Source organism: Rosa chinensis, chromosome 4 (assembly GCF_002994745.2).
Source record: "Rosa chinensis cultivar Old Blush chromosome 4, RchiOBHm-V2, whole genome shotgun sequence".
NCBI classification, from domain to species: Eukaryota; Viridiplantae; Streptophyta; class Magnoliopsida; order Rosales; family Rosaceae; genus Rosa; species Rosa chinensis.
This window is the reverse complement of record NC_037091.1, coordinates 50108042-50136006: the sequence shown is the minus strand read 5'-3', so window position 1 is coordinate 50136006 and position 27965 is coordinate 50108042. Positions and strand designations below refer to the sequence as shown.

The window sequence follows — 27965 nt, the reverse complement described above, 5'->3', positions numbered from 1 at the left end:
ATTTGGAGACGTGTTCATTCCTCTCCAGGTCCCGCCGGATGGCCGCATTAAGCTTGCCGCGGGCGTCCGCATAATCACACTCCGCCTTGGCCAGCCCCCGCTCGACCTCCGCCAGTCTCTCCTTTGCCTCCGCCAACTCCCTCTGGAGACCTCCAATTTCTCCCTTGAGCTCTTCCTCAATCCGGGGCTGCTTCGACGCCGCCACGAACATATCGTGTAATCCAGCCGATATTTGACCAAACGCCGAGCTAAAGGGCGATTGGTCAATTGCCGTCGGGCGCGATATGCCTGCCAGACCGCCGAACCCCAGCCGCTCACACAGATGGAAGAGGAACTCCCGCTCCCCTTCTGTCATAAATGGCGCATACTCGGCGAAGGAGTCCAGATCACTGACGGCGGGCGCCTCTCCCTCCACCGCCGCAACTTTCGAAGGAGCCTGTCGGGCCTTCTTCTGTCGGCGGGCCCCGACCACCTCCAAATCATCTCCCTCTTCCTCGTCAGGAGACTCAGCCGTCCGGCGCTTTCTCTCCAGCGCCCTCTGGCTCCCAGCGGCGGCCCTCGTCGCCCTTACTGGCGGCTCCTCCCTGGTCACAATGACTTCTTCAGTCGGTTGAACCACCTTTTGAGGGCCATGCCTCTGGGCAGGCATCCGCTCCTTCTGTGGCCCGGCCGCAGCGCTTCCCCTCTGATCCCCGCCGGCCGTCTGGGTCCCCGCCTGCACTATAGGGAGACCATCCTCACCAAGATGAGACTGGTGCGGCATCGGCATCACCACCGGAACCTCGGACTGGCTCAGCGCCAACGTCTCGGGGTTCACTACAGTCTGCTGGGCCGTTAGCCCCTCGGCGTACATGGCCTCCAAAAAATTCTCTATCTCCGCCCGATCCATCGCCTTCTCAAATGCGTCGCGACTCGATTTGTTGCCCGGCGGAGTTTCTAAAAGAAAAACGACAGCCACCAGTCAAGACACAATTCAAAAGTATAGTACGAAACGACAGGGTAGACTCCTCACCAACGGAGCGTGTTAGTCGCAGGTCGACCAGCAACTCCCAACCAGTCAGCAGGCGGAAATCAAGCAAGTTTCGGTTCCGCCAGCAACCCCTGATCCTCGCCACGCAGCACTCTTCTTCGCGCGTTAGCGTGTACCGAAGTCCCGCTGCACACAAAAAAAAAAAAAAAAAAAACGCGACGTTAGTAGGAATACAAGTGCAAGCACGTGGGCACGCCAAATACTTTCAGCGGAAACCGGACACCAACCTCGAATAGGTTGGAACTCAGACTTAATCCTAAATGTCGGCCCTTCCGCATTCGATCTGGCGTGGTACTCCCAACCGTCGGTAGCCACGCAGAAGGTCCCCCGCCAGTAGGACATTGAGTCCCTTAGATTCTCGATCAGCTTGGGCGCTCCTTGCCGGCGACTCAAGTTCACCTGCCCTTGGCAGCCTCGGCGCTTCACGTACACCAACTCGTAGAAGTGAAGCACTTCCGCCACGGTAGGCCCCTCACACCCGGATAACCGCCAAAGGGGAGTTCACGGCGAGCAACAACCGCCACATATTGGGGCAAATCTGACCCAACGCAAGGCCAAATTCGCACACCAGGATCTGGAGGTTGGGCACCAGCGGGAGTGTCACTCCTTGGCGGAATATCGCCTCATGAACGGCTGCAGATCCCGCCGGGAGAATCGACGCCTTCTCATCCGCTGTCGGCGGACGCAGCTTCACCGACCCCGGCAACCGGAACGTCTGTTTCAGTCGATTAACCGCAGCGGCTGTCATCCGCCCACCTGCCTAGTCGACGGCGGTGCCATCTGAGAGGAACCACGCCGATTCCGCATTCTGCCCCGCTACTTCTTCTTCCCCAGCGGAGCCGCTAGCAGCACTATTGCTCGCCAAACGCTCGTCGCGCCTAGCTTTGCCAACAACGGCCTCACCCGCCTTAGAACTCTCCGGACGCGAACCACGACCCATAACTACTTCCCAGGGGATGGTCTGTAGCGGCTCAACGTCTAACGCTTCTGGCAGTGAGGTTCCTGCAGGGGCAGACGGACGCAACGAATCAATAAAAATCCTATCCGCCGCGCTGAACGACACGTCAGACCCGGAATCCTCACTGCTCGAAATCTCTATAACGTTAGCCATCCCAAACCCTAAAACCCACATCAGTTAGCACAAACACAGATCTAGCCTATTCTCGCATCAGATATAGCCACAATAATCAAAAAACAAAACCCAGAAAACTCCAAAATACAAAACAGACTACTCAACCCAGATTCGGCTATCTAAATCCTTAACCACCAACGTTTAGCCAACCATAATCCAACCATCCCACCCAAGGAAATCCCACTCCAACCTCAGAACACACCCATTAAAACCAGCAATTATCAAAGAAAATAGCATAAGCAAAAGGCAGAGGAGAAAAATCCAGATACCAACCTCAGTGGTGCAAACTCCGACACGGTGGTGCACAGTTACGATCGACGTCTCTTTGGGAATGGTGTACCCAAACTTCGGTAGGCTCCTTCTCCGGTCTTGGACAAACAGGGCTCGCAAACGGTGACTAGGTTTTCAAAATTTTCACAAAGTGTCAAATCCCACAAAGTTCCCCCCCCCTCTTATATTGGCCCCAACGCGTCCTCAACCGTCCGCTCCATATCAACATCACGTACCAGCCGTACACGTGTCATCAATCTCCACTCACTCTCCGGAGTACCCGAGGCGTTACCTCGGTTATGAAACCCACAATTAATATCATTAAAAGCTAGAAGATGGACAGGCTTAGGAGACAAGCCTACGCACGCTAACCCGCTATAGGTTCGACATGTGTTAAACAGTTGGGGTGACTTCGTAAAGAACCGCCCGGAGTCTCCGCTGAGCGAAACCCCGCTAGCGGATCTTCACTTGTCATCCTCCCAGTGACGGAGTCTCCGCTGAGCGAAACCCCGCCAGCGGATCTTCACTTGTCATCCTCCGAGTGACGGAGTCTCCGCTGAGCGAAACCCCGCCAGCGGATCTTCACTTGTCATCCTCCTAGTGACGGAGTCTCCGCTGAGCGAAACCCCGCCAGCGGATCTTCACTTGTCATCCTCCGAGTGACGGAGTCTCCGCTGAGCGAAACCCCACCAGCGGATCTTCACTTGTCATCCTCCTAGTGACGGAGTCTCCGCTGAGCGAAACCCCGCCAGCGGATCTTCACTTGTCATCCTCCTAGTGACGGAGTCTCCGCTGAGCGAAACCCCGCCAGCGGATCTTCACTTGTCATCCTCCAAGTGACGAAGTCTCCGCTGAGCGAAACCCCGCCAGCGGATCTTCACTTGTCATCCTCCAAGTGACGGAGTCTCCGCTGAGTGAAACCCCGCCACCGGAACTTCTTTTGTCACCATCAGTCTCCAGTGGAACTTCTCTCGTCATTCCGTGAACGGGGCGCCCTCTGCTACACAGCACACCGCTAGCGAACCCCCTTTCTCATCTGACAAACTGCGTACTTTATTCAGCGCAATACCGCTCAATAAAATACCACCAAGCACGTCTACTTGACGCTGCTTCCCGCTACATCTAGCGGGGGGACTTCCGCCAGCGGTGGATCCCGAGGCCACGCCTCTCTGACAACGCCGCCACGCGGAGTTACGGTCAGAATGTCCCTACGGGACACGGGGACTAGTCAACAGTCTACGACAGCCCTGATCAGGTACGTTGACCCCCGTCACTTGGGTGCTAAGATTGGGCTCGCAACCCAACACCCTCTGCTCCGTGCAGCGCTGCTCCGTGCAGCTCCCCCTCAACAAACAATAATAGCGACCATCCGGAGGTCCATCTTAGCCGGGGAGTGGGGGACTCCCTGGGGGGCCTAGCAGGGGCCCACCCGAAAGGGCACAAAGCTTTTGCTCAGTAAATCCATGGTTGACGACGCACTGACGCTAATTATGCTTCTGCAAAGTCTAGCAGGAGAAACGCTTCAAACCGCCGATCAACTCCCCAACCAAGATTGCCCTCCTTAACTGGGGATTTGGGGGACTTGTACATACATGTGCATTTGCAAGCATAATTAGCTATAATGAGCCAGACTCACGGTACCGCCAGGGGTATCAACGCCCACCATATAGGTGACTGGCGTAAAGACAGCTAGCCGGGTTACCGCCTGAGCCCCGGATCAACCCCAAAGCACCGCCGACGCGCCGCCACGCGCCGTGTCAAGTTGGCATCAGAGGCTACTTAAACTGGGAACCGAAGCACATCAGTCCCACATCGAAAACAAGGAGAAGATCATCCTCTTCCTCACCTATAAAAGGTCCTCTCCTCTCTCCTCATTTATTACGCATTCAATACTTACCTACTGTTACTTTGTCAACATAAATACATTGACTAACTTAGGCATCGGAGAGTTGAAGACCGCCCAGCGCGGTCTCCCTCTGACGCCCATTGTATTTTACTTGACAGGTGACGGGAATCACTAACAGCAGAAGTATCGGTCCCCCCGCCGGATCAGCGTTAACTAAAGTCCAGCTACCGCTAGACTTTTAGACATTAACATAAATGTTGAACCACAGTCTTGGTGGATAGATTCAGGCTCACCTATTCATATTACTAATTCTTTGCAGGGATTCATAAGGAGGAGAATCCCAAAAAGTGATGAAGTGAACCTGTGTGTAGGCAATGGCATGAGAGTGGCAGTCAAGGCTATTGGAACCTTAAAGCTCGATTTAGGATTAGGAAAATTGTTAGTTTTGGACAATGTTTTTTATGTACCTTCCATGAGAAGGAATTTGGTTTCGGTTTCTCTTTTAGTAAAATCTGGTTGTAGACTTGTTATGGATAGTAATGGAATTCTTATTTCTAAAAATTCTGTTCAAATTGGTTCTGGTGTTATTATGAATGATTATTTACAGTTAAATTGTTCAATGGCTCAACAAGAAATTTTACTTGTTGAAAATAACACAAACAGTACTAACACTTTAACAGGTGTTAAAAGAACCAAACTAAATGAAAAGTCTGCATTTTTATGGCATAGAAGACTCGGCCATGTTTCAAAAGAGAGACTGAAAATTTTGGTGAAAAACAACATCCTAAATGAACTTGATTTTTCTGATCTAACAGACTGTGTTGAATGCTTTAAGGGAAAAATAACTAATACTAGAAAGAAGACTGCATATAGAAGCCAAAATTTATTAGAACTCATACACACTGATATATGTGGACCATTTAGGCATCAAACTATCTGTGGGAATGTGTATTTTATCACATTCATTGATGACTTTTCTAGATACAGTTATATTTATCTACTTTCAGAAAAGGCACAAGCATTGAAAGCCTTTCAAATCTTTAAGTCTGAGGTAGAAAATCAACTGGAAAAGAAAATCAAAACAGTGAGGTCAGATAGAGGGGGAGAGTTCTATGGAAAGTACACTGAATCCGGCCAACAAAAGGGTCCATTTGCCTTGTTTTTGCAAGACAATGGAATTAAAGCTCAATACACAACACCCTATAATCCACAACAGAATGGTGTTGCAGAGAGAAAGAATAGGACTCTTTTGAACATGGTTAGATGTATGATGTGTACAACTGGTTTGCCTAAATTTCTGTGGGGTGAGGCTTTAAAAACTGCAAATTATATTTGCAATAGGACACCTAGCAAAGCCATAGAAAATACTGCTTTTGAGCTTTGGTGTGGCAGGAAACCTAGTCTTCATCACTGTCATGTTTGGGGATGTCATGCAGAAGCTAGGATTTATAATCCAAGCTTGAATAAACTTGACCCCAAAACTGTTAGTTGCTATTTTATAGGTTATCCAGATAAATCTAAAGGCTATAAATTATATTCTGCTCATCATTCACCTAGAATTTTTGAAACACATCAAGTAAAGTTTCTAAGTGAAAAAGTCCACAATACAAACCTTGAGGATTTAACCTCAGATTTTGAGGAAATTGTGTCAGATGAGAATATAAGTGTAGCATTGCCTTTAGAACAAGATGTAACTGATCATGTCACTGGTCACGTAACTGACCATGTCACTGACCAAGTAACTGTACCTGGTCGAGTAACTGGCCAAGTAACTGACCATGTCACTGACCAAGTCACTGACCATGTCACTGATCAAGTCACTGCTCATGTCACTGACCAAGTAACTGTGCCTGGTCAAGTCACTGCCCATGTCACTGACCATGTAACTGACCAAGTAACTGTCCCTGGTCAAGTAACTAACCACGTAACTGGTCAAGTAACTGAACCTCACCATCCTCCAGTGGCTCAGCCTAGAAGATCACAGAGAGCAAGAAAACCAACTTATGGGGGGGAAGAGAGTGACTACATTGTTTATCTGCAAGAAGCAGAAATTGAAATGGACTGTGCAGAGGACAATGATCCAACTACATTTAATCAGGTCATTGAAAGTAGTGAATCTCATCAATGGCAGCAAGCAATGGAAGCAGAAATTAATTCCATGAGTCAAAATGCAGTTTGGGAATTAGTTGAACCTGACCCCAACCAGAAGCCTATAGGTTGTAAATGGGTTTTCAAAACCAAAAGAGATGCAAATGGCAACGTAGAGAGACATAAAGCAAGATTAGTTGCCAAAGGTTTTACACAGAAGGAGGGCATTGATTTTACTGAGACTTTTTCTCCAGTTTCTACAAAAGACTCGTTTAGGATAATCATGGCTTTGGTGACTCATTTTGATATGGAGCTACACCAGATGGATGTTAAAACAGCTTTCTTGAATGGTGAACTAGATGAAGTGATTTATATGAGGCAGCCAGAAGGGTTTGTACAAGCTGGAAGTGAAAACTTAGTGTGTAAGTTAAGAAAATCAATTTATGGCCTAAAACAAGCTTCTAGACAGTGGTACAAGAAATTTGATTATGTGATTTCTACTTTTGGATTTACAGAAAATCTTGTTGATGAGTGTGTTTATTTGAAGACTGTTGGGAACAATTTTATTTTTCTGGTACTCTATGTGGATGATATACTTTTGGCTAGCAGTAACATTAAATTGCTTAAAGATACCAAGAGTTTTCTGTCAAGGAATTTTGACATGAAAGACTTAGGAGAAGCATCCTATGTACTAGGTATTGAGATTAAAAGAGATAGGGCACAGAGACTACTTGGTTTGTCTCAACAGAATTATGTTACCAAAATTTTAAAGAGATTTGGTATGGAGAAGTGTGCAGCTGGAGAAGTTCCCATGTCCAAAGGAGATAAGTTAACCAAGAAGCAAAGTCACAATAGTGATGTTGAGAAAGAAAATATGGAGTCAAAGCCTTATGCCAGACTTGTAGGAAGTCTCATGTATGCACAAGTCTGCACTAGGCCGGATTTGTCTTTTGCAGTAGGGATTTTGTCAAGATTCCAATCTAATCCAGGCCATGAACATTGGGTAGCTGGGAAGAAAGTGTTGAGATACCTGCAGAGAACTAAAAACCACATGCTAATTTATAGGCAAGTGGAGGATCTGAAACTCATTGGATTCTCAGACTTGGATTTTGCAGGGAATTATCCAGACTCCAAGAAGTCCACTTGTGGATATGTGTTCTTGCTTGCAGGAGGTGCTATTGCTTGGAAAACCATGAAACAAACACTTGTTTCAACTTCTACTATGCAAGCTGAATTTATTGCAGTATATGAAACTGTGTGTGAAGGACTTTGGATTAGGAATTTTCTCATGCAGACCAAAGTATTGAGTCACATTGTGGCTGGAACACTTGTAATTTATTGTGACAATGAGGCTGCAGTTTTCTTTAGCAATAACAGTAAAAGGTCAAATAATTCCAAGCATATTGATCTAAAGTATTACAGTGTTAGAGAAAGAGTAAAGCATGGTGAAATAGCTGTTTTGAGTATTGACACAAATTCACAGCTAGCAGATCCTTTCACCAAGGCATTGTCAGTAGCAGCATTCCAGAAACATACAGCAAGCATTGGAATTTTAGCTAATTTAGATGCTTAGGTTCAGTAGAGAGTTAGTCCAGTTGGAGCATTTAAAATTCTAAGGTTTTTTGAGTTCTTGTGTTTTAGTTGTGATCTTTTATTTTGTTTATCACAACTTGTTTGTAATGACAGATTTTATTATTAATAAATTTTGAGGTATTTTCAGATTTTGGTTATTACTGCAGTTTTTGTTGAATGTTCTGAAAATTATCGATTTTGTGTTTAAAGTTATACTTGCTATCAGATGGCTTAAATCATGTGAAGCATGATGTTAAGGTTCAAGCAATATCTTTAAGCCATCAGTGTTCAGTAAATTTGCTTGAGTTTTTGGTTTTAGAAACATAAAGTAGGACCTAATATATGTTTACTTGTTGATACACATTAACATATATTGTATCACTTCTGGTTTGACATATGTGGATTGCAGGAGCTTGTGTTTGTGGTTTTGAAACTCTGCATTTTTGTTAAAATGTATACTGTTTCTTGCTCTGCATAAGTAACTGTGATCTAACCATGTTGGAATGGATTTTCGATTTAAGTTTGTTATCTGGCGCGCACTTCAGTAAGTTAAGTAGGTTTTGATGTTCTCTGGTGCAAATCATCGAGCATGATATGTGTGAGTCCAAAGGGGAGATTGTAAGATCAAATATGGACATAACACATATCATCATAAAGTAATTGATGATTAGCTTAATATCAATCCTAGTTTAACATGGATACAAACAGTAAATCAATACTTGTAACTTAATGAAGTAGTGTATCTATTCATTAAGGTAAGTAATCCTATTCTTAGTCTGCAAGAAAGATTACAATGAAGTGTTACATTAAGAATCTAACTAGGAAACCTAAACCGATATGGATAGCTTTAATGGGAAGCTTCTTGAGGGTTAAGTCTCCTATATATACAGATGAATTGGTCCCTGATTACTACCGACGTTTTGCATATTGTTCTGTCCATTGAGAAGCAAGTTGGTAAGTAACAGAAGGCCATATTCAGTGTTCGTGTTTGTAGCATAAGATGGAATCCATGCCAGTGATTGCTGAAGGTAAGCCTTAATCCCTTTTATGATTGTGTGCAGTGGCGGAGCCAGAAATTTAAGTTTACTGGGGCACAAAATATTTCATAGAGTCCTAGCGAAAACGTAATATCAAATTTCTACGTAATATCAAATTTCTATGTCTATATAAAAAAGCTTTAAAAATTACTTCAATAAGCTATTTTAAAAAAAAATGTATATAATTGACAAAATAATTGGCTGAGAATTGTTATTGGTGCTAATATAATTTTTTTTAATGATTTGTATTAGACTTGAAAACTGTAAGTACAAAGGAAATAGAAATCATTAAGTATAATGTGAAAAAAGTTTAAAAATTAGAGATACTATAATATAATATCGTATATTATAATATAATATTGTATATATTTTTAATGGATATTAAATTTATAATGAAAATCTGTGAGTGAAAAAAGAACCTATAAAGAGCAATGTGGGGATCGAACCCATAACCACCATAGTGGGAAGTCTTGCTTGCTACCAACTGGGCTAGGCAACCTTAATCGTATTTACTCACTTAATATAGTATATATCATTTTAACAATCAAAACTGGGGCACGGGACCCAGTAGGCCCCTGCCTCCCTCCGCCCCTGATTGTGTGCATATATTATGAGCATGTATATGGTTTTTAACATCATACTCTCATAGTCTCCCAAATCCCAATATTACACTTTTTTTTTTCAAAGTCGGCGTGTTTCTAGTTTTGCAATTTATCTCATCTGCATGCGCATCCTAGCCATTAATTTCACCGCAACCAGCGAGATAGCTTCAGTAGGTTTATCAAAATCTAACTATAGTTTATGTCACTAGGTTTCCCAATTCAAGTTGAACTGACGCTCTTTGCTTTCCCGCCAAGGCAGCATCAGCTAACAAGCAGGTTTTTCTTCATGCTTTCCAATGCAAATTGGATTGCATTATCGTATTTAACTTTGCTTGGGAGTTTCTTCAGATTCCGCAATTCAAGTTGGATTGGGAATTTAAGACGGACATAGTTTTGAGCCAATAGATATGTAGATTAAGAAAGACCACACACAAGACAGAAAGACGTTGAAAACTTGAAATCGCGCGATCTTAGAAATTTCTCTCCTCCGATAAGAAAGACAAAGAAACACGTTGCTTCTGGATTCGCTTTATGGAGCTCTTACATGGTTGGGGCTATTGAATAAGGAGGCTAAGCCTAAGATCGTGGTCTTAAGGCGAAACCGCGGCCTGCTCGAATTCGGGAGAGACTGAAGAGTAATACAAAGTGAACCGACTCAGCAACCAAACTCAGGCACTACTCTGACTATAGTGAATGTTAACTTCACCCCCGTTGATTTGGGTGGGGAAGAAATGGCTCGCTGGGTGTGGAAGGACTACTATGCCGTTGTGGATGGTGTAGTCTACATGGCTGATCGATGCTAATGCCACGGAGAGATTTGAGGAATCATTAAAGGAGCTCGAGGCTCTTCTCTCCGAGGAGCTCGATGCTCTTCGCTCCGAGCTCGGAATCAAGCCTATTCCAATATCCGCCCCCTCGAGGTGTTTATATGCAGCTGCATTGCTCGTAAGATGGGTTATGGAAAGAGCTCAAGTATGTGGGATTATGGGTCAAAGTGGATACTGTTCGTGCATGGTTTTGTTTTTTCTGATCAATATATATGACTATATGAGCTATCTTAGTTTAATTTTTCATTTCTCACTATCCATGTATTAGTAACTAGATTGTTCCTTTTTTAATAGATGACGTTTTCATTTCTTGCTTGTCTGTTGTTTCACGCCCCTCCCTCGATCCGTAGGGGTGTGTGTGTACGAATACAGAGATCCAGAAGAAAATTTGTATTCAACTCATGATCACACATTACGTCGTTTGCTTTGATGTACACCTCACTAGCCTAAAATCATAAAACCTACCACCCAACTAAATTCTTTATATTTTACTTTATGTAAGCCACTTTTGCCGGTACTAATTACATCTTACTTATGTGGTATCTGATGTAGGACAACCACATCACTTAACATAAAAACTATCATAGAAAAGTTGGGCTTTATGCTATATTACATTGTCACACAAGATGAGATGTATGTGGTATTCAAAAAGATAGTTCACCTAAAAAGATTTTAAAATTAAGCACAACAATATTCACCTCATGTACCCTCCTAATAAGATCGCGTACAAACCATATGATCCGATCCTCTTTAGACTCTCTTTATACTGTATTCATAAACTTTTTTTTTTCTTCTCTTCTTTATTGGTGGATTAATCACTTGGTATAGTCCCATCAAAGTTGTTCATGGTGGAATGGTTGTAGGGACGGCTATGGGATAACGAGGCCAAGATTTTGTTCTTAGGGCGGAAAGACCACCCTGCTTTTCACACTCATAAACTGCTCTTCTCTCCTTGATCTTCATCTCTTTAAGTGGTTGGATTGTTTCTAATAGTATCGAGGCCTTTTAGCATAAAAGCCCCTACATATTCTCTTGTTTGCATCGTTGAAAAGTAAAGGCACTGTGAGGCAAGAAAAATTGGCATGAATTTTCTACGTACAAAACAAACTAAAAATTAGAACTTGAAACACGGAAGAAAAAAATCTATAATTCAACAACATATAATTCTTGCTCCATTTTGTCCGTGCAGATTAATTTTTTGAAAAAACACGAATTGGCTTAATATAAACTTGATCAGGGGCGGATCTAGGATTTGAAAATAGGGAGGGCTACATAATTATGTGTCTCTTTGGGCGAAGCCCAAAATTTTTTTTTTTAGTACAATTATGCACAGGTGTGTGAATACAAGAGTGGGGAGATGAGAACCTGAGAGTTCAAGTGTTCAAAGATTGAATTTAGTCCGTAATTTAGGCCTTTTTGTGAAGAAGAAGAATGAGAATTTGTGATGGACAGAGAGAATGGGAGAGCCAGAGAGAAGTTTGACTTCGATAATGTGAGAGTTCGGGTGGGTTTCGTTAAACAAACATACATCATATATATAAATTTTTTTTTCAATCCAAAGTTTGTTCTGAATATAAAGCCATGGATAGGACGAAATAGCTAGCAAATAAACCCAAACCCAATCTGCAAACTTAACTCTATAAACTTGACTTGACATTCGAATGAGGCCAAGCTCCTGGCCGAGATACTGAGATAGCACAACAATTGATAAAATGATAAGTATTGAAATCAATTAAACCCACAACAATTGCATGGCAGAAAGAAGACCCACTGATCGACCTTGATAAGTTTTGAAATCAATTAAACCCACTTACCCACATCAATTAAATATTTAAACCCACATCAATTAAGTATACGTCTAATTATTTTTTTAAGCCTAAAAATCTTGGACGGGCTCCAGCCCACCCAAGCCTAGTCCTAGATCCGCCCCTGAACTTGATTAGTTGTTTTTGGAGAGAAGTTGTTTCTTTCCTTTTACGTACATAATAAATATAGGAAATGAAAACTTAATTCCGCGAAGTATTTCACTCCCAATAACAAAATGTTATAACGGTCACATAACTATTCACTATGCGGGTATCTAACGTCTGGGAATTGGAAGCTCCAGGACTATCATGAATCATTCCAGCTTTCGATTGAAGAAGAGAAGACTTGCTGACTTCTTATTGGTCAAAAGCTATATATGAAATGGTATTGATAAAATCCAAGAAAATTGAAAAATCTGACACCAACCGGGTCCAAATTCAGAAGAGCTGCTGATTACAGTAGCCATGTCACCTCAAGTTGGCAATTTCTGGAATACGCCCTGCGCACGCTGCGCCCTAAACGTCAGTTAACGGAAGGGTATAATCGTAATTTCCGGTTTTGCAAACGACAAACAATCTCTTGTGGGTAAAAACTTGTTACTGCCGCGCCATTCATCTCACTTGCCAAGGGCAAAAGGGTATTCTCATTCCATTGAATAACCTTTGGCTTCGACCATAGTCTGAATCTTTTGCCGCTTTCGTGTGTGTGTCTTCTCCCTCTGCTCTCCTTTTCCAAACTTAACGAATTCTGTGTTTATGAATTCAACCAAATCAACTCACAGCACAAATCAAAACTAAGAAGTTACCAATGAATATCGAAACTGCCACCACAACTGCAGAACTTACCCAAGATCATCAACCCAGCTTGGGCAACCATCTGGGTTCGACAAAACACAACAGAGTTTCACTTTCACTCCTTCTCCTACAACCTCGCCGAAGAACCCGAGCTTCCCTTCATCTGTAATACTCTCTTATCTCAATTTTCTTCACATAAACACTAACTTCAACTCAAATTTTCATCTGGGTCTCCCTCTTTTCCTTCTCTGGTCCAACATTTCTGATCAAAATCGCAACTTTAATGATTCCTATTGGTGCTTTTTTCGGTTTTGCTCCTAGTCATTATATCAATTGAGACGTGTTGAACTCTAATCCAATTCAAACTCACATCTGGGTTTGTTTTTCTCTGGTCCAATATTTCTGATCAAAATCGAAACCATCTGGGTTCGACCTATCATCCTTCCGAGTTCTGGGACCAGGATAGCTACCGGAGAAGAATCAGAAGTCCGAAATTGTTGCCGGAAACCGAAATCACAATAAAAATCTGAAGCACCCAATATACAATTTCTCAAAAACTTAATCGAATAGAAGAACTACTTACATAGACGTGTAGATGATGAGGAGTAGACCAACTTTCGTATACCATGCAAGCTAAACCCAGTCGCCAGAAATTGCTAGAAATCTAGCCGAGTTGCATTGCCTTCTCGACGTCGTACCGTCGCTGATTGGATGATCTGAGGTCACGGCTCGCACCACGCCTTCGAGAAGGATCAGTCGCCACTAGTCCGTCTACCTGAGGTGGCCGGAATAGAGAGTTGAGGTCGGGTCAAGTTTCAGCGTCGCCGGGTCGTGAGATCGAGTTCGAGACGCTCGAAGGTTCTGGGTCGTACGATACCAACTTTAAATACTCCTTCCTAAAATGAATTTTGACGGTCAGATCAAGCGATGAATAATTTCAATGGCTCGGATTGCACCATGATATTTTCTATTTTTCTTAAACGATTTTCCATAATACCAAAATTTCAAAAAATCACTATAAATAGCTCAGGTATCTGAAAATTTTCTCAAAAATTACCACGAACTCATCATGTCGTGTACTTTATTATCCAAATTTTAAATCGAGGATTTCACTTTGTGAAAATTTCTGAAAATATTCTCGAGCACCTTTTATAATTACCGAGATCATAAATTCAATCATTTCGGGGGCAATTTCTCGAATGCGCCCTACGTAGGGCAATTTCTTCCTTGTTTGTCAAGGAAGATATACATTTATATAGAACTAATAAATTAGACTACATTAGTAGGAATGTAAGCATTTTGTGTAATCCAAATAATCGAAATTGGAAATAGATCAGTTTGACATTACCCATCTATTTATAGTGTATTATTAGTTACTGTATAAAAAAATTAACCTGATCTGTCGTTATTTCGACATTAAATAAAGCGGTCAACCCTGTATACACTGCTACTTCTCTAAGAGCAGATGAATTACGAATACATAAACTTTCTGAAATTTTTACATTAAGTTATATAGATCATACCCACAAGAGTGAAAAAGCTGATAGATCGAAAAAATAAGTTGTGAGTAAGTGGTTATGAGCATTTTAGTTTTATGCGGTATTTTCGGTTTAGGGTCAACATAGTAAATCAAGACCCAAATAACGACAAAAATAGTTAAAATTTTGACCATGATCATTTCTTCTTATTATGATAATATCTAACGGTCGATTTTGATAGAATCTATTTCCTCCACATTATTCCTCATGGATTGCATATTATTTGATACAACTAATAAACAAGTTAAGCCACATTAGTAGACATTACGGACTTTGTGCGATCCAAATAATTAAAATTGAAAAACAATAAATTTGACATTACTCATATATTTATAGGGTATTAATAGGTACTATGTAAAAAAATTAACTAGTTCCGCTGTCATTTCGACATCGAACAAAACGGTCAACCCATTATACGTTTATATTTATCTAAGGGAAGAGAAACCATGAGAAGATAAAATTTCTAAAATTTTGCATTTATTGATATACCTTATGTCCAAGCGAGTGTGAGAGCTGACAACTCAAAAAAAGAAGTTGTGTATAAGTGGTTATGTGAATATTAGTTTTATGTGTATTTAGGTTTATAGTTGACCACGTGTATCGAGACCCAAACTACGATGAAAAAAATTGAAATTCTGATCATGACCATATCTTTCTATCTTAATAGTATCTAACGGTTGAATTTGATAAATTTTATTTCCTCCGCCTTGTTTGTCATAGAAGATATACATTTATATAGAACTAATAAATTAGACTACATTAGTAGGAACGTAAGCATTTTGTGCAATCCAAATAATTGAATTGGAAATCAATCAATTCGACATTACTCATCTATTTATAGTGTATTATTAATTATCGTGTAAAAAAATTAACCCGATCCATCTTCATTTCGACATTAAAGAAAGCGGTCAACCCTCTATACACTTCTACTTCCCTAAGGGGAGCTAAATTATGAAGAAATAAACTTTCCAAAACTTTTATATTAAGTTATATAGATTATTCCCACGAGAGTGTGAGAGCTGACAGATTAAAAAAATAAGTTGTGAGTGAGCGGTTATGAGCATTTTAGTTTTATGTGGTCTTTTAGGTTTAGGGTTGACCTAGTAGATCGAGAACCAAATAACGACGAAAATAGTTGAAATTTTGACCGTAACCATTTATTCTTATCATGATAACATCCTACGATCGATTTTTATAAAATTTATTTCGTACACATTGTTACTCATGGAAGGTATACTTTAATTACAACTAATAAACTAGTTATACTACTTTAGTGGACATATAAGAATTTTGTGCGATCTAAAAAATTGAAATTAAAAATTGATAAATTTGATATTACCCATCTATTTATAGTGTATTAATAGGTATTGTGTAAAAAAATTAACCCAATTCGCCATCATTGGTCAACCATTTAAAAGCGTCTACTTCCCTAAGGGGAGCCGACCCTTGATGAGATAAAATTCCCTAAATTTTTACATTATTTGATATAGCTCCTACCCATGAGAGCGTGAGAGCTGACAGATCGAAAAAATAAGTTACGAGTGAGCGGTTATGAGCATATTAGTTTTATGTTGTATTTAAAGTTTAGGGTTGACCTACTAGATCGAGACCCAAACGACGACGAAAATAGCTGAAATTTTGACCATAACCATTTCTTCTTATTATGATAACATCCTATGGTCAATTTTGATAAACTCTATTTCCTGCACATTGTTGCTCATGAAAGGTATACTTTTCATTACAACTAATAAGCTAGTCATACCACATTAGTAGACATGTAAGAATTTTGTGCAATCCAAAAAATAAAAATTGAAAATCAATAAATTTGATATTACTCATCTATTTATAGTGCATTAGTAGGCATTGTGTAAAAAAATTAACCCAATCCGCCGTCATTTTGACATGAAATAAACCGGTCAACCTTTTAAAAGCTTCTACATCCCTAAGGGGAGCCGACCCTTGATGAGATAAAATTCCCTAAATTTTTACATTATTTGATATAGCTCTTACTCACGAGAGCGTGAGAGCTGACAGATTGAAAAAATAAGTTACGAGTGAGCGGTTATGAGCATATTAGTTTTATGTTATATTTAAGGTTTAGGGTTGACATACTAGATCGAAACCGAAACGACGATGAAAATAGTTAAAATTTTGACCATAACCATATCTTCTTATTATGATAACATCCTATGGTAGATTTTGATAAAATCTATTTCCTACACATTGTTGCTCATGGAAGGTATACTTTTAATTACAACTAATAAACTAGTTACATTACTTTAGTAGACATATAAAAATTTTGTGCGATCTAAAAAATTGAAATTAAAAATTGATAAATTTGATATTACCATTTATTTATAGTGTATTAATAGGTATTGTGTAAAAAAAATTAACCCAATTCGCCATCATTTCGACATGAAATAAACCGGTCAACCCTTTAAAAACGTCTACTTTCCTAAGGGGAGCCGACCCTTGATGAGATAAAATTCCCTAAATTTTTACATTATTTGATATAGCTCTGACTCACGAGAGCGTGAGAGCTGACAGATTGAAAAAATAAGTTACAAGTGAGCGGTTATGAGCATAATAGTTTTATGTGATATTTAAGGTTTAGGGTTGACCCACTAGATCAAGACCCAAACGACGATGAAAATAGCTGAAATTTTGACCATAACCATTTCTTCTTGTTATGATAACATCCTACGATCGATTTTGATAAAGTCTATTTCCAACACATTGTTGCTCATGGAAGGTATACTTTTCATTACAACTAATAAGCTAGTTATACCACATTAGTAGACATGTAAGAATTTTGTGAAATCCAAAAAATTGAAATTGAAAATCAATAAATTTGATATTACCCATTTATTTATAGCGTATTAATAGGCGTCATTTAAAAAAATTAACCCAATCCGCCGTCATTTTAACATGAAATAAACCGGTCAACCCTTTAAAAGCGTCTACTTCCCTAAGGGGAGCCGACCCTTGATGAGATAAAATTCACTAAATTTTACATTATTTGATACAGAACCTACCCACGAGAGTTTGATAGCTGATAGATCAAAAAAATAAGTTACGAGTGAGCCGTTATGAGCATATTAGCTATATGTGGTATTTAATGTTTAGGGTTGACCTACTAGATCGAAACTGAAACGACGACGAAAATAGTTGAAATTTTGACCACAACCATTTCTTCTTGTTATGATAACATCCTACGGTCGATTTTGATAAAATCTATTTCCTACACATTGTTGCTCATGGAAGGTATACTTTTATTTACAACTAATAAACTAGTTTTACTACTTTAGTAGACATATAAAAATTTTGTGCGATTCAAAAAATCGAAATTGAAATTCGATAAATTTGACATTACCTGTGAGCCTCAGAAAATTTTATCATGCCTAATTGAGATAGTTTGGTAACTTACTTATCGATCTCGGGTTTTAGAAAAGATGCTCGAGAATATTTTCTGAAATTTTTCACTAGTGAAATCTTCGATTCAAGGATTGGATAATAAAGTACGCGAGACGACGAGTTTGTTGGAATTTTTGGGAAATTTTCCGGACTTTCAAGCTATTTCTGGTGATTTTTGGAAGTTTCAGATTAAAGGAAAATATTTTGGAAAAGCAGAGATCAACCTGGCACGATCCTAGCCATCCATAAATCCACCGACTGATCACAGCCATAGAATATTAATTGAAAAAGCCTATAAGTAGGCATTAATTGGAAAAAAAGAAGAAGATGATCCATCCAGAAGGATCGAGAGAGAGAACCATCCAGAGGATCCGACTGGCGCTACTCCGTCCGGCCACAGCACAGCGGCGGACCCCGGCATTCTCTCCGCCTCGCCATCGTCGTCACGCCCATGGCCTCTAATTGTCCATGCATTGAACGAAGAAGGAGAATTGAAGACCCGAAGCTCCGAGTCTCCTCCGGCGAGTTTCAACTAATTCCGGCGACTCCGATCACCGATTAAGTTGCATGTGGTAGGAAAACTCATCCTCTCGTCAATCTCTATTCGTTAGATCAATTATTTTTTCAATTCGAACGATTTTGACTGATTGGGTTTCTGGGTTACCTTCTGCTCCGCCGTGTTCTTCAACGCCGACAACTTCTCCTGCCTTTCTGGGCTTCGTTTCTTGCTCTGCTGCACTCATAGGCTAACAATTTGAAAAGCTTTCTGGTTGTTGGCATCACACTCACCAGTTCATCTTCGGCAGTGACATGGGAAATTGGGTTTTCATCATCAGGCTTGTCCTGGGAACTGAGTTGGGTTGATTAAAGTTGATTTCCGATTTCGAAGGTATAATCTCGAACTAGAATCACGTTTTGTTCTTGTGTTAGTGATTGGAAGTTATGGAACTGAGTGGTTTGATATGGTGAAATTGAAGACTCTGTTATCGAATTGGTTATGTTGTCTTGTTTATGGTGTTTTAAGTTGTTGCAAGTAAATATGGGAATTGATATTTGAATTGAGATTGTGGACTGAAATTGGCTGCACATGTTGCTTGTGCTTACGGTGAATCTGCATTTATGAGAATGGTGAATTGGATTGGACTGGGTTGCTCGTATGAAGTTGTTGATATGTAATCGGGTTCTGTAAACTTGAAGTTTTGTCATGATAATGGTTGTGAAGTTGTTGATATGCTCGTATGAAGTTGTTGATATGTAATCGGGTTCTGTTAACTCGAAATTGTGGGTTTTCGGCAATTTGCTGATCGGGTTCTGAAAGAGAGAATTGCTTTTGGAACTGGGCTTGTGGTTTAAGAATTTGCTGATCGATTACAGAGGAATTGGCTATGGCTAAAGCTCTCTATCTTTATATCTCCACTGTATTTAAAGGTTCAAACTTGAAAGCAGAGGAGGATTGATTCTCAGTACCCAATCGCATTACGATTTTAGAAGCCATGGAAGTGAAAATTTGTGACAGATGAACTCACCAACAACAAGAGCGAAACGATGACGACGACCTCCGGTGACGGAGATGGAGGTGGGTTTTCAGATCAGAGGGAGTAATTTATTCTCCTTGTTTCGGAGCTTTGATGGTCTTTGCCTCTTTGGGATCTCGAAGTGAGAATGAGATTGATAATTGAGCGCAGAAAGAGATGCACAAGACACGTGACTACTATTCTGTGCGAATTGTCTTAAACGCCCTCAAGAAATTACTGTGACGGAGTCATTTTTACTGATAACGGTAGTTAAGTAGGTAATTACATCAATGACCTTTGACTTCAAAATGTGTGGACATGATTGAACCACAACTTCTGGGCCCCCTCAAATTAGTCTACTTTTAACCACAAACAAAGAAACAGGTGTTGTAACTACGAGTCATGTCACTCTGTCACCTCAACAAGTCTATTCTACTCTGGATCAAGCCCAACATAACGTTCATGACCACGGATTCTGATAGGAAACCGTCTTCCAATTGCACTCCAATCATACCAAGTGTCCACTGATAGAATCATGTGCTCAACAAGGGCTGCGAACTCTTCCTCAAAGCCGCCACCATCTTCAGGCTTCATTGCCGATCCAATATAGTGCCACTCATCTGGCCCTGATTTGCAGTAAACATCCAGTCTAACAGCATGCACATACCTTCCCAGCTCATGCAACCAGACGAATCTCGATCCATCTATGAAGCCCTGTTCATCGCCAATGTGTTCTGTAGGGACAGTCACATAGCATCGAAGCTTCGTGACAAAGCTGTTGAACAGGGTGCCGTTAAGCGATCCAATATAGTGGAGCCTTCCAAGTTTGTCCTGAATTTTCACCACAGGTATCTTCCAATAATATTGGCCCTCATAATCTGGATCAAGTTGTATTCTGATGTTTGGAAGTATCACATATCTCTTGCGGTAGCTGACATGTCTGTGGTACATCAGCTTCCAGCGAGTAATAAGTTTGGTTAGCCACACTCGATTCCTCTGCACAAGTACTATCACTAACTTTAGGCCTGCCCATCCAATAATGCACCCGAAAATGTAGTAGTACAACACTGCAGCTGAGTTTGGGAAAACAACTTCTTCTCCATCACTTGCACCGACCCCATCAATCATAGCCATGACATGCCACAACAGCAATAGCCATTTAGCTTTCCAAATCACTGCACACACATAAATAATTCATCCACATATGATTTTCTTCAGTCTGCTGTAGTTAATTATGACTTGACTTAGTTGAAATAGATTCTGGGATTTTTTTCACTTGTATTTTGTGCACACTTCATTGATTACTACATCTGGTTTACAAAGCATTCTTGTTGTTTAGATTATGACAGTCCAAGTGGGAGAATGTAAGAAATTACATATGGACATGTCATGATTTAACTTAATATATATGCAACAACTTAGCTTTGCTACTAGCAGAATAAGTAATTGACAAGAGCAGAATAAGTAATTGACAAGTGAATGATGTCTCTAATCCTTATGACCTCTAACAATATGAATCAATATTGTATATAGTACTGGGTATCCAAAAACTACCTGAAGCATTGTTCTCGCCTCTGAGGTAGCTCAAAGTCAGCACGGGAATGTGAGGTAGCTCAAAGATCTTAACAATATGTACAGAATTTAGAAAGGTAAATCAATATGTTAACAGTTTTGACACGCTTTCCCTTTAGAAATATGCAAAAATATACTGCAAATATAAGTCTTAGAAAACTATATCACATGCTCTTTGTAATCGAAAACAATCAGCAAAGAGTACATTTATAAATTAGATCTAAATGTACCACTATAATCACAGTTATAAGGAAATTCATACAAATATAAGTCCAATTTGTACATGATAAACACAACAGTTGCTGAGATTACCGGAAAACGAAAGCCGTGCTCGGTAGCTTCCTCGACTCTCTTCGTAGCAACCTGAAGAAGAAGAACAAGAAGAAGCAGAGATCAAGTTAAAATTAGGGTTTGATATAGTGGTTCTGCTAGTTGTTCAAAGAATCAAATACGAAATTCAAAACGGTAAGGAATTTCTTTGCAAGCTTCGCGCGGCTCGCCATTGTTTCCCTTCTGAGCTACAGATTCCAAGTGAGAGAGAGAGAGAGAGAGAGAGAGAGAGAGAGCTTGCTCTGTGTTTCGCCCTCAAGGCTTGTAATGATGTGAGGAGAGGAATAGTGACTGTAAACCCTGGTGTCTAAAATGCAATGCGATCAGAGCGTGCTGCTCAAGAGAAAATCGAGGGCCAAGTATCTGCCACATCAGCCGATATCAATGGCTCTCGGAAGCCTCACACGGATCGATGACCTGGCACGGTAAGTCTCTCTCATTCTTCTAGGCTTTTACAAGTATTTACCTTTACAAGCTTGTTCATTTACTAAATATATTGTCTCCTCATTTGTGCTCAACTATCATTTGATATAAATTACATGGTGGAGAATCCAGCCAAATTATTAGTATCCATCATCTGATTTATATCTATTGGCAGTTGAGCATAATTGAACAAAAAAAATTATTGAGTAGGTAAATTGCTTTACATCTGATTTAGTTTGCGGAATTTAGTCATTATGATATGACTCGATCATTTTCTTTTCCTATATTTATTACAAAGAAAAAACTTCTCTCCAAAAACAAGTAATTAAATTTATATTAAGCTAATTCATGGTTTTCAAAAAATTAATTTGCACGGACAAAACGGAGCAAAAAATATATGTTGTTGTTGAAATTATAGATTTTTTTTTTCTGTTCCAAGTTCTAATTTTAGTTTGTTTTGCTGTAGAAATTTCATGCTACTTTTTCTTGCCTCATAGTGCCTTTACTTTTCAGCCAAGCAAGGTTTTTGCATGTCATACTTTTTCCCTGTTTGCGGACAAGGGAACCTTGTGTAGTCCACTCATGGGTTTGATATCGATATTGTCCCCACTTAACCACATTAACAACAATATGTAGGGGGTTTTATGCTAAAATACCTTGAATACTATTAAAAATAGTCCAACCCAACCACTTAAAGAGATGATGAAAGAGAGAAGAGCCGTTTTTGAGCGTGCAAATTTCCGCCCTAAGAAGAAGATCTTGGCCTCCTTATCCCATAGCCCTCCCCACACAACCATTCCACGATGAACAACTTTGATGATACTATATTGAAGATTAATCGACCAATAAAGAGGGAAAAAATTTGTTTATGAATTGTTGAATACCGTATAAAGAGAGTTTAAAGAGGATCATATAGTTTGTTTGCAATCTTATTAGGTGAACCACCTTTTTTAATATCATATGCATCTCATCTTATATATTAGGCACTGATATAGCATAAAGCCCAACTTATCTATGAGAATTTTTTATTAAGTGACATGGTTGTGCTACATTAGATACCACATTAAGTAAAATATGTTATAAAGTAAAATATAAAAAATTTAGTTGGATGGTAGGGTTTATGACTTTAGGCTAGTGAAGCGTAGATCAAAGCAAACGACGTAATGTGTGATCATGAGCTTGTATACAAATTTTCTTCTGGATCTCTATATTCGTACACATACACCTACGGATCGACGGAGGGGTGAAACAACAGAAAAACAAGAAATAAAAAAGTCATCTATTAAAAAAGGAACAATCTAGTTTTTTTCGATAGAGAAGGAAGGAACAATCTAGTTACTAATACATGGATAGTGAGAAATTAAAAATTAAACTAGGATATGTTGATCAGAAAAAAGAGGGGGCGGATATCGGAGTAGGCCTGATTCCTCGGAGCGAGGAGCATCGAGCTCCGAGGAGAGAAGAGCCTCGAGCTCCTTTACTGATTCCTCAAATCTCTCCGTGGCATTAGCATCAGCCATGTAAAGTACACCATCCACAATGGCATAGTAGGCCTTCCACACCCTGCGAGCCATATCATCCCCCCCCAAATCAACGGGGGTGAAGTTGACATTCCCTATAGTCAGAGTAGTGCCTGAGTTTGGTTGCTGAGTCTGTTTACTTTGTATTACTCTCCAGTCTTTCCCGGATTCGAGCTGGCCGTGGTTTCGGCATAAGAACACGATCCTATGCTTAGCCTTCTTCTTCAATAGCCCCATAGATGAAAGAGCTCCATAAAGCCAATCCAGAAGAAACATGTTTCTTTGTCTTTCTTATCGGAGGAGAGAAATTTCTAAGATCGATTTCAACGTCTTTCTGTCTTGGGTGTGGTTCTTTCTTAGTGTATATATTAGACTTTGGCTCAACACTTTGTCCGTCTTAAATTTCCAATCCAACTTGAATTGGGAAAGTTGAAGATACTCCTAAGCAAAGTTAAATACTGGATTTGCATTGGGAAACATGAAGAAAACCTTGCTTGTTAGCTGGTGCTGCCTTGGCGAGAAAGCAAAGAGCGTTCAGTTCAACTTGAATTGACATGAACTATAGTTAGAGTCTGATATTTTTCAAGCCATTATAATTTTTAGGCTTGTGAGATAAACTAAAGAAAAAAAAATTAAAAATATTTGACTAGTAGTCATCTTGCCTACATCCAATTGACACCACCGACTATATGCCCAGCGTAGATTCTCACACACACTATACATTTTTCTTCATCAGACATTTAGCATTGTGAAACGTTGTGTTTTGAACAACAGTAGTAGTGTTAGAGATCTCAAATTTCTTTATTAAATTTAAATACCAAATGATGTGGTGATGTCACATCATTATCGGCATCATTTGTACACTCCATAATTTTCAACAAAAATTTTAAAATGAATTAGTATATATTTAAAATAAAATGGTAATAAATTAACAAATAATTAATCCTACAACCACAAGACTCATGAAGAACGATTCAAGAGTTCTCATTCAATTAATCAACAAGGTTTGATTTGATTTAGACAAATGATTATAAATACAAATTCAGTGTTAATATGTCTGGGTTAATAGGATAGACGACAATATTGATGAAAAACTAGCTGCACCATATTTGTTTATGGGAAAGAAAATAATAGAATTGCAGACTCTCAGCCAAAGAAAAGAAATGTAGGAACCGTAATTTCAGATCTTAAATATACGGATTGAGTTCACTGTGCAAGTGAGTTAATTATTGTATGGGGATGGTGATATTGGCGATACATGGTGTTGTGATACTCATTGAATCTAATCCTGTTTTGAATATGGATGTGAGTTTTGAATCTTGCAGCTATATATGGCAAATCTATTGCAATAGAACTAGGGAAGCCGGCGAAGAAGAATGGTTGGTGGCAGTTGAATTTTTATTCTTTAAACAATTATTTTTTAATTTTATTTTTATATTCAAACTTAATAGTTATTAGAGAAATATTGATGATTACATGGTGAAGGTCATGTCATTTGAGACTCATTAATTAGATGGCAAATGTCATGTCAAAAGGATTCAAATGTGGTATACTAGCTTTGGAATCCCAAGCGCTTTCCTTTGATTTTTGAATAATTATATTTTTTATTGAAGAAAATTTCCAACAATTTCCAGGCTTTATTTTGTCCATTCGATTGTGACGGAGGCAACATCAAAACATGAAGAGGAAGATATACTAATTCTCCAATGGAGTACTGTGGAGAGTTTGTGCCATAACTTGACAGTTGAAGATATACACAACAGGTTGATAGAAAGATCTGGGCAGTAGACGAGATACAGAACAGCAACAGCAAGATTGATGCAGAAATTAAAGCCTTGTTTTTTATATAATCTGTGCATCCAAATATGCATCGAGTAGCAATGATACTCTCCGTTTGCTCACCCTGCTTTTCCCATTTTCCCAATAATGCCGAAAATAAACGTTTGTCACTCAAATTTGCTTCTGACCTTTTTACCAACATTATTCTATATCTACACCAATATTAATTATTCTATATTTATAAATTTCTAAACCTGACCTCTACATCTTTAGGTAATGACTTGTTAAGCCTATGTTTGGAGGTCTTAATCTACAGATTATTTTGCATTCGTGAAAACCTTGGGAATGCGCCAAGTTGGTAGATGTCGTTTGAGATTTTATAATTTTACTGGATGTAAAAAATTTACTGGGTTTACATATGTATTTGTTGGGTTTACATAGATATTTGTTGAGTACAAGACCCTGAATAAACTTCAATTGCCTTGAAATATCAACATGCTTTAAAGTTAAACCAACCTTGCCCTCGAATATCAACGCTCTGTTCAAATAACAATCAAGGAAAAAGGTGCAAAGCAAGGGAAAGACCTTCTGTGATCACGAGTTCATAACCAATATTCCAAAAGCAAAAACCCTAAAAAGTTGAGAGTTCTTGAACAAGAGATGGAAAAGTCTACATCTCTATAGCTTAATTATATAGGAAGCAGCTAACTTTGGGACTATATGACCCGATCATCAGCAATTATATAGCAGCCTAAAATATTCCAGAGAGAAGATTTGCAGCCGTGGAAATGGCAGCTCCAGTGATAGCACATTGCACAATCTGCTCATGTGAGGAACTGTCGGATGTGAGTGCCAGAGCCACACCGGTAATTGCTCCTGCAACTGCACTGTTTTTCTGCATGGAATCAAGCAATGACAGTTGTTTAAAGTACCATAGGTAGGTATCACTGCATCAGAATCTCTAGTCTGCCCGCTGCAAGCTTCAACCCAAAAAGAAAAAAGAATAATGAAGTATTACCCAGTCATGGGCTCCACGAGCCTCCTTCAGTCCATAAGTAAGGCCTGAGTACACCCCTGCAGCTAGCCCTGTAATGTAAATAAGGTATTAGCTCCCAAAATTCATATATGTGAATTTCATGCTCGAAATACCATTCATGTTAAAAAACAATGCACTCACCCCATTGTAAAGATTCCTTTCCTGTGTGCTTCACCTGAAAGTAAACGTTGTGATCCCTAATCAGTGACTACCAATCCAATTAATCTAACTCAGAGTTCAGAATAGTAAACCAAATCACCACTGGCACAAGCTAGGAAACTAGATCAATCGGTTGCAAGGCCAGAGCAGAATAATACAACAAAGAGTAAGAATATAAAGGCGGCAAAACTTGGGTGACACAATACCAATGTGGCAGAGCTTAGCTGAAAAAATGGTGAAATACATATCAGATTAATAATCAATTAACTCCATACTTAATTGTCTTATAACTGAACACAGTTTGATCCACACTATGATTTGTGAATCCCATGAGTTCTCATGTGCATTTTGATTCACAATGAGTCCGTGTTTGATTGTTTGGTTTCGAACTCACCATAGCTTCAAGAGATTTTCTGTTGTTATCCCCTGCAAAGAACATAAACAACCACTTAGAAAGGCACCCTAAATATCAAATATAACCACCACATAATTGATGTCTGGCCACTCTTAATTATTCATCCATTAGAAAATGACTTGGATTAAAACCAAGCACTAGTTCGAATCAAGACTTGGAGTTGAAGATAAAATAAAGAAGCATGACAGAAGAGAGAAAGGTACCTCTGAGGTTTGGGAAGCGATTCTTTTTGTGGCCTGAAATTTCCGGCGGAATTCCACTAGTTGAATCAAGTCCTGAAGCTAAATAACAAATATTCAACACATGCTTCAACGATCAAGGTGGTAATGCAGAATGACAAGAATGATGAAAAGGGAAGCAGGAAGAGACAAAGTTAATCCGGAGGAGGAGAAGAAGAAGAGGCTAGGATATATACCTTCAGTGGCAGTGAAATAAGCCTCACGTGAGACAGCCTGAATAGCTCCGATCCCAGCGGCTTTGACAAAGCTCTCGGCGATGCGGTTGAGGAGAGGGTGGCCGAGGTCGAACATGCCACCCTTGTCGAATCCAGGGAACTCGAACGACGAGGGCTTTGATGAAGCCTCGATATGAGTGTTAACACTGCCCCCGCTACCCAACATCTTCGATCCTTACTTTGTTTCAGTACTTTCCTAATCCTCTCTGATGAGATGAACAACGTTCACGTAACAGATATATGAGATAGAAAGGAAGAGAGCTAGCTAGTTTATGAAAGATGAAGAAGAGGGTGAGTGAGTGTGAGCCTTGGAGCAAGTCAGCGTGGACACGTATGCATGCCACCCTTACCTACTACCTCTACGTGTCCTTTTTCCTGCTAACCGCGCTGCGCCCTTCGTGGCGACTCTTCAGAACTGCTTCTACTGCCACCTGTCTGGTCTGTCTTCTCGGGTTTCAAACCAATCGAACCGCTCCGTATCCACAAACTAAATTTCATTTCGAACATTATTATTATTATTATTATTATTATTATTATTTTATTTTTAAAAGAGAGTGGCTGCACGATTAATGAAATTGTAGAGAAATATAAATTAAGATTACAATAACATTTAGAAAACATCTACAAATGTATCTGAAATTTTCACAATCTTTATATTTTAACATGCATCAATGAACAAAAAATACACGATTGGCTATTCCGTATTATTGTTCATGAAAAGAAAAATCTCCAATTTTTTTTTTTTAAGTTGCATGAGAGATCATCCCGATTCCCGATCAAGGAAGGGACGTGTTTGGAATTGTCTGG

The 27965-nt window shown here is 39.8% G+C and overlaps 2 protein-coding genes across 2 annotated transcripts in view; both read right to left on the bottom strand.

Annotated features, from left to right (window-relative positions):
* Positions 1 to 23882, bottom strand: part of LOC112196661 (GTP-binding protein SAR1A) — a 39904-nt gene extending 16022 nt beyond the window's left edge. The window contains exons 1-2 of the mRNA XM_024337070.2: positions 23277 to 23882; positions 22101 to 22102 (exon numbers count right to left, since the gene is read on the bottom strand). Of these exons, the coding sequence (XP_024192838.1) occupies positions 22101 to 22102; positions 23277 to 23591 (317 nt within the window). The 5' untranslated portion in view covers positions 23592 to 23882. The remainder of the gene's footprint in view (positions 1 to 22100; positions 22103 to 23276) is intronic.
* Positions 23883 to 25664: 1782 nt separating this feature from the next.
* Positions 25665 to 27475, bottom strand: LOC112198054 (outer envelope pore protein 16-2, chloroplastic). Its single transcript, XM_024339069.2, has 6 exons — positions 27120 to 27475; positions 26908 to 26985; positions 26684 to 26715; positions 26272 to 26305; positions 26113 to 26180; positions 25665 to 25989 (listed from the first exon to the last, which is right to left on the bottom strand). The coding sequence occupies exons 1-6, from the start codon at positions 27322 to 27324 to the stop codon at positions 25846 to 25848; spliced, it is 561 nt and encodes a 186-aa protein (XP_024194837.1). The 5' UTR covers positions 27325 to 27475; the 3' UTR covers positions 25665 to 25845.
* Between the last annotated feature and the right edge of the window lie 490 nt (positions 27476 to 27965).

Bases quoted from the DNA above. Each gene is read 5' to 3' on its own strand.
- LOC112198054 (XM_024339069.2), bottom strand. From the start codon at position 27,324: ATGTTGGGTAGCGGGGGCAGTGTTAACACTCATATCGAGGCTTCATCA. The intron at 26,306-26,683 runs GTGAGTTCGAAA...GTTTACTTTCAG, and splicing joins GAAAATCTCTTGAAGCTATG to GTGAAGCACACAGGAAAGGA. The intron at 25,990-26,112 runs GTAATACTTCAT...GATTCCATGCAG, and splicing joins CTCGTGGAGCCCATGACTGG to AAAAACAGTGCAGTTGCAGG.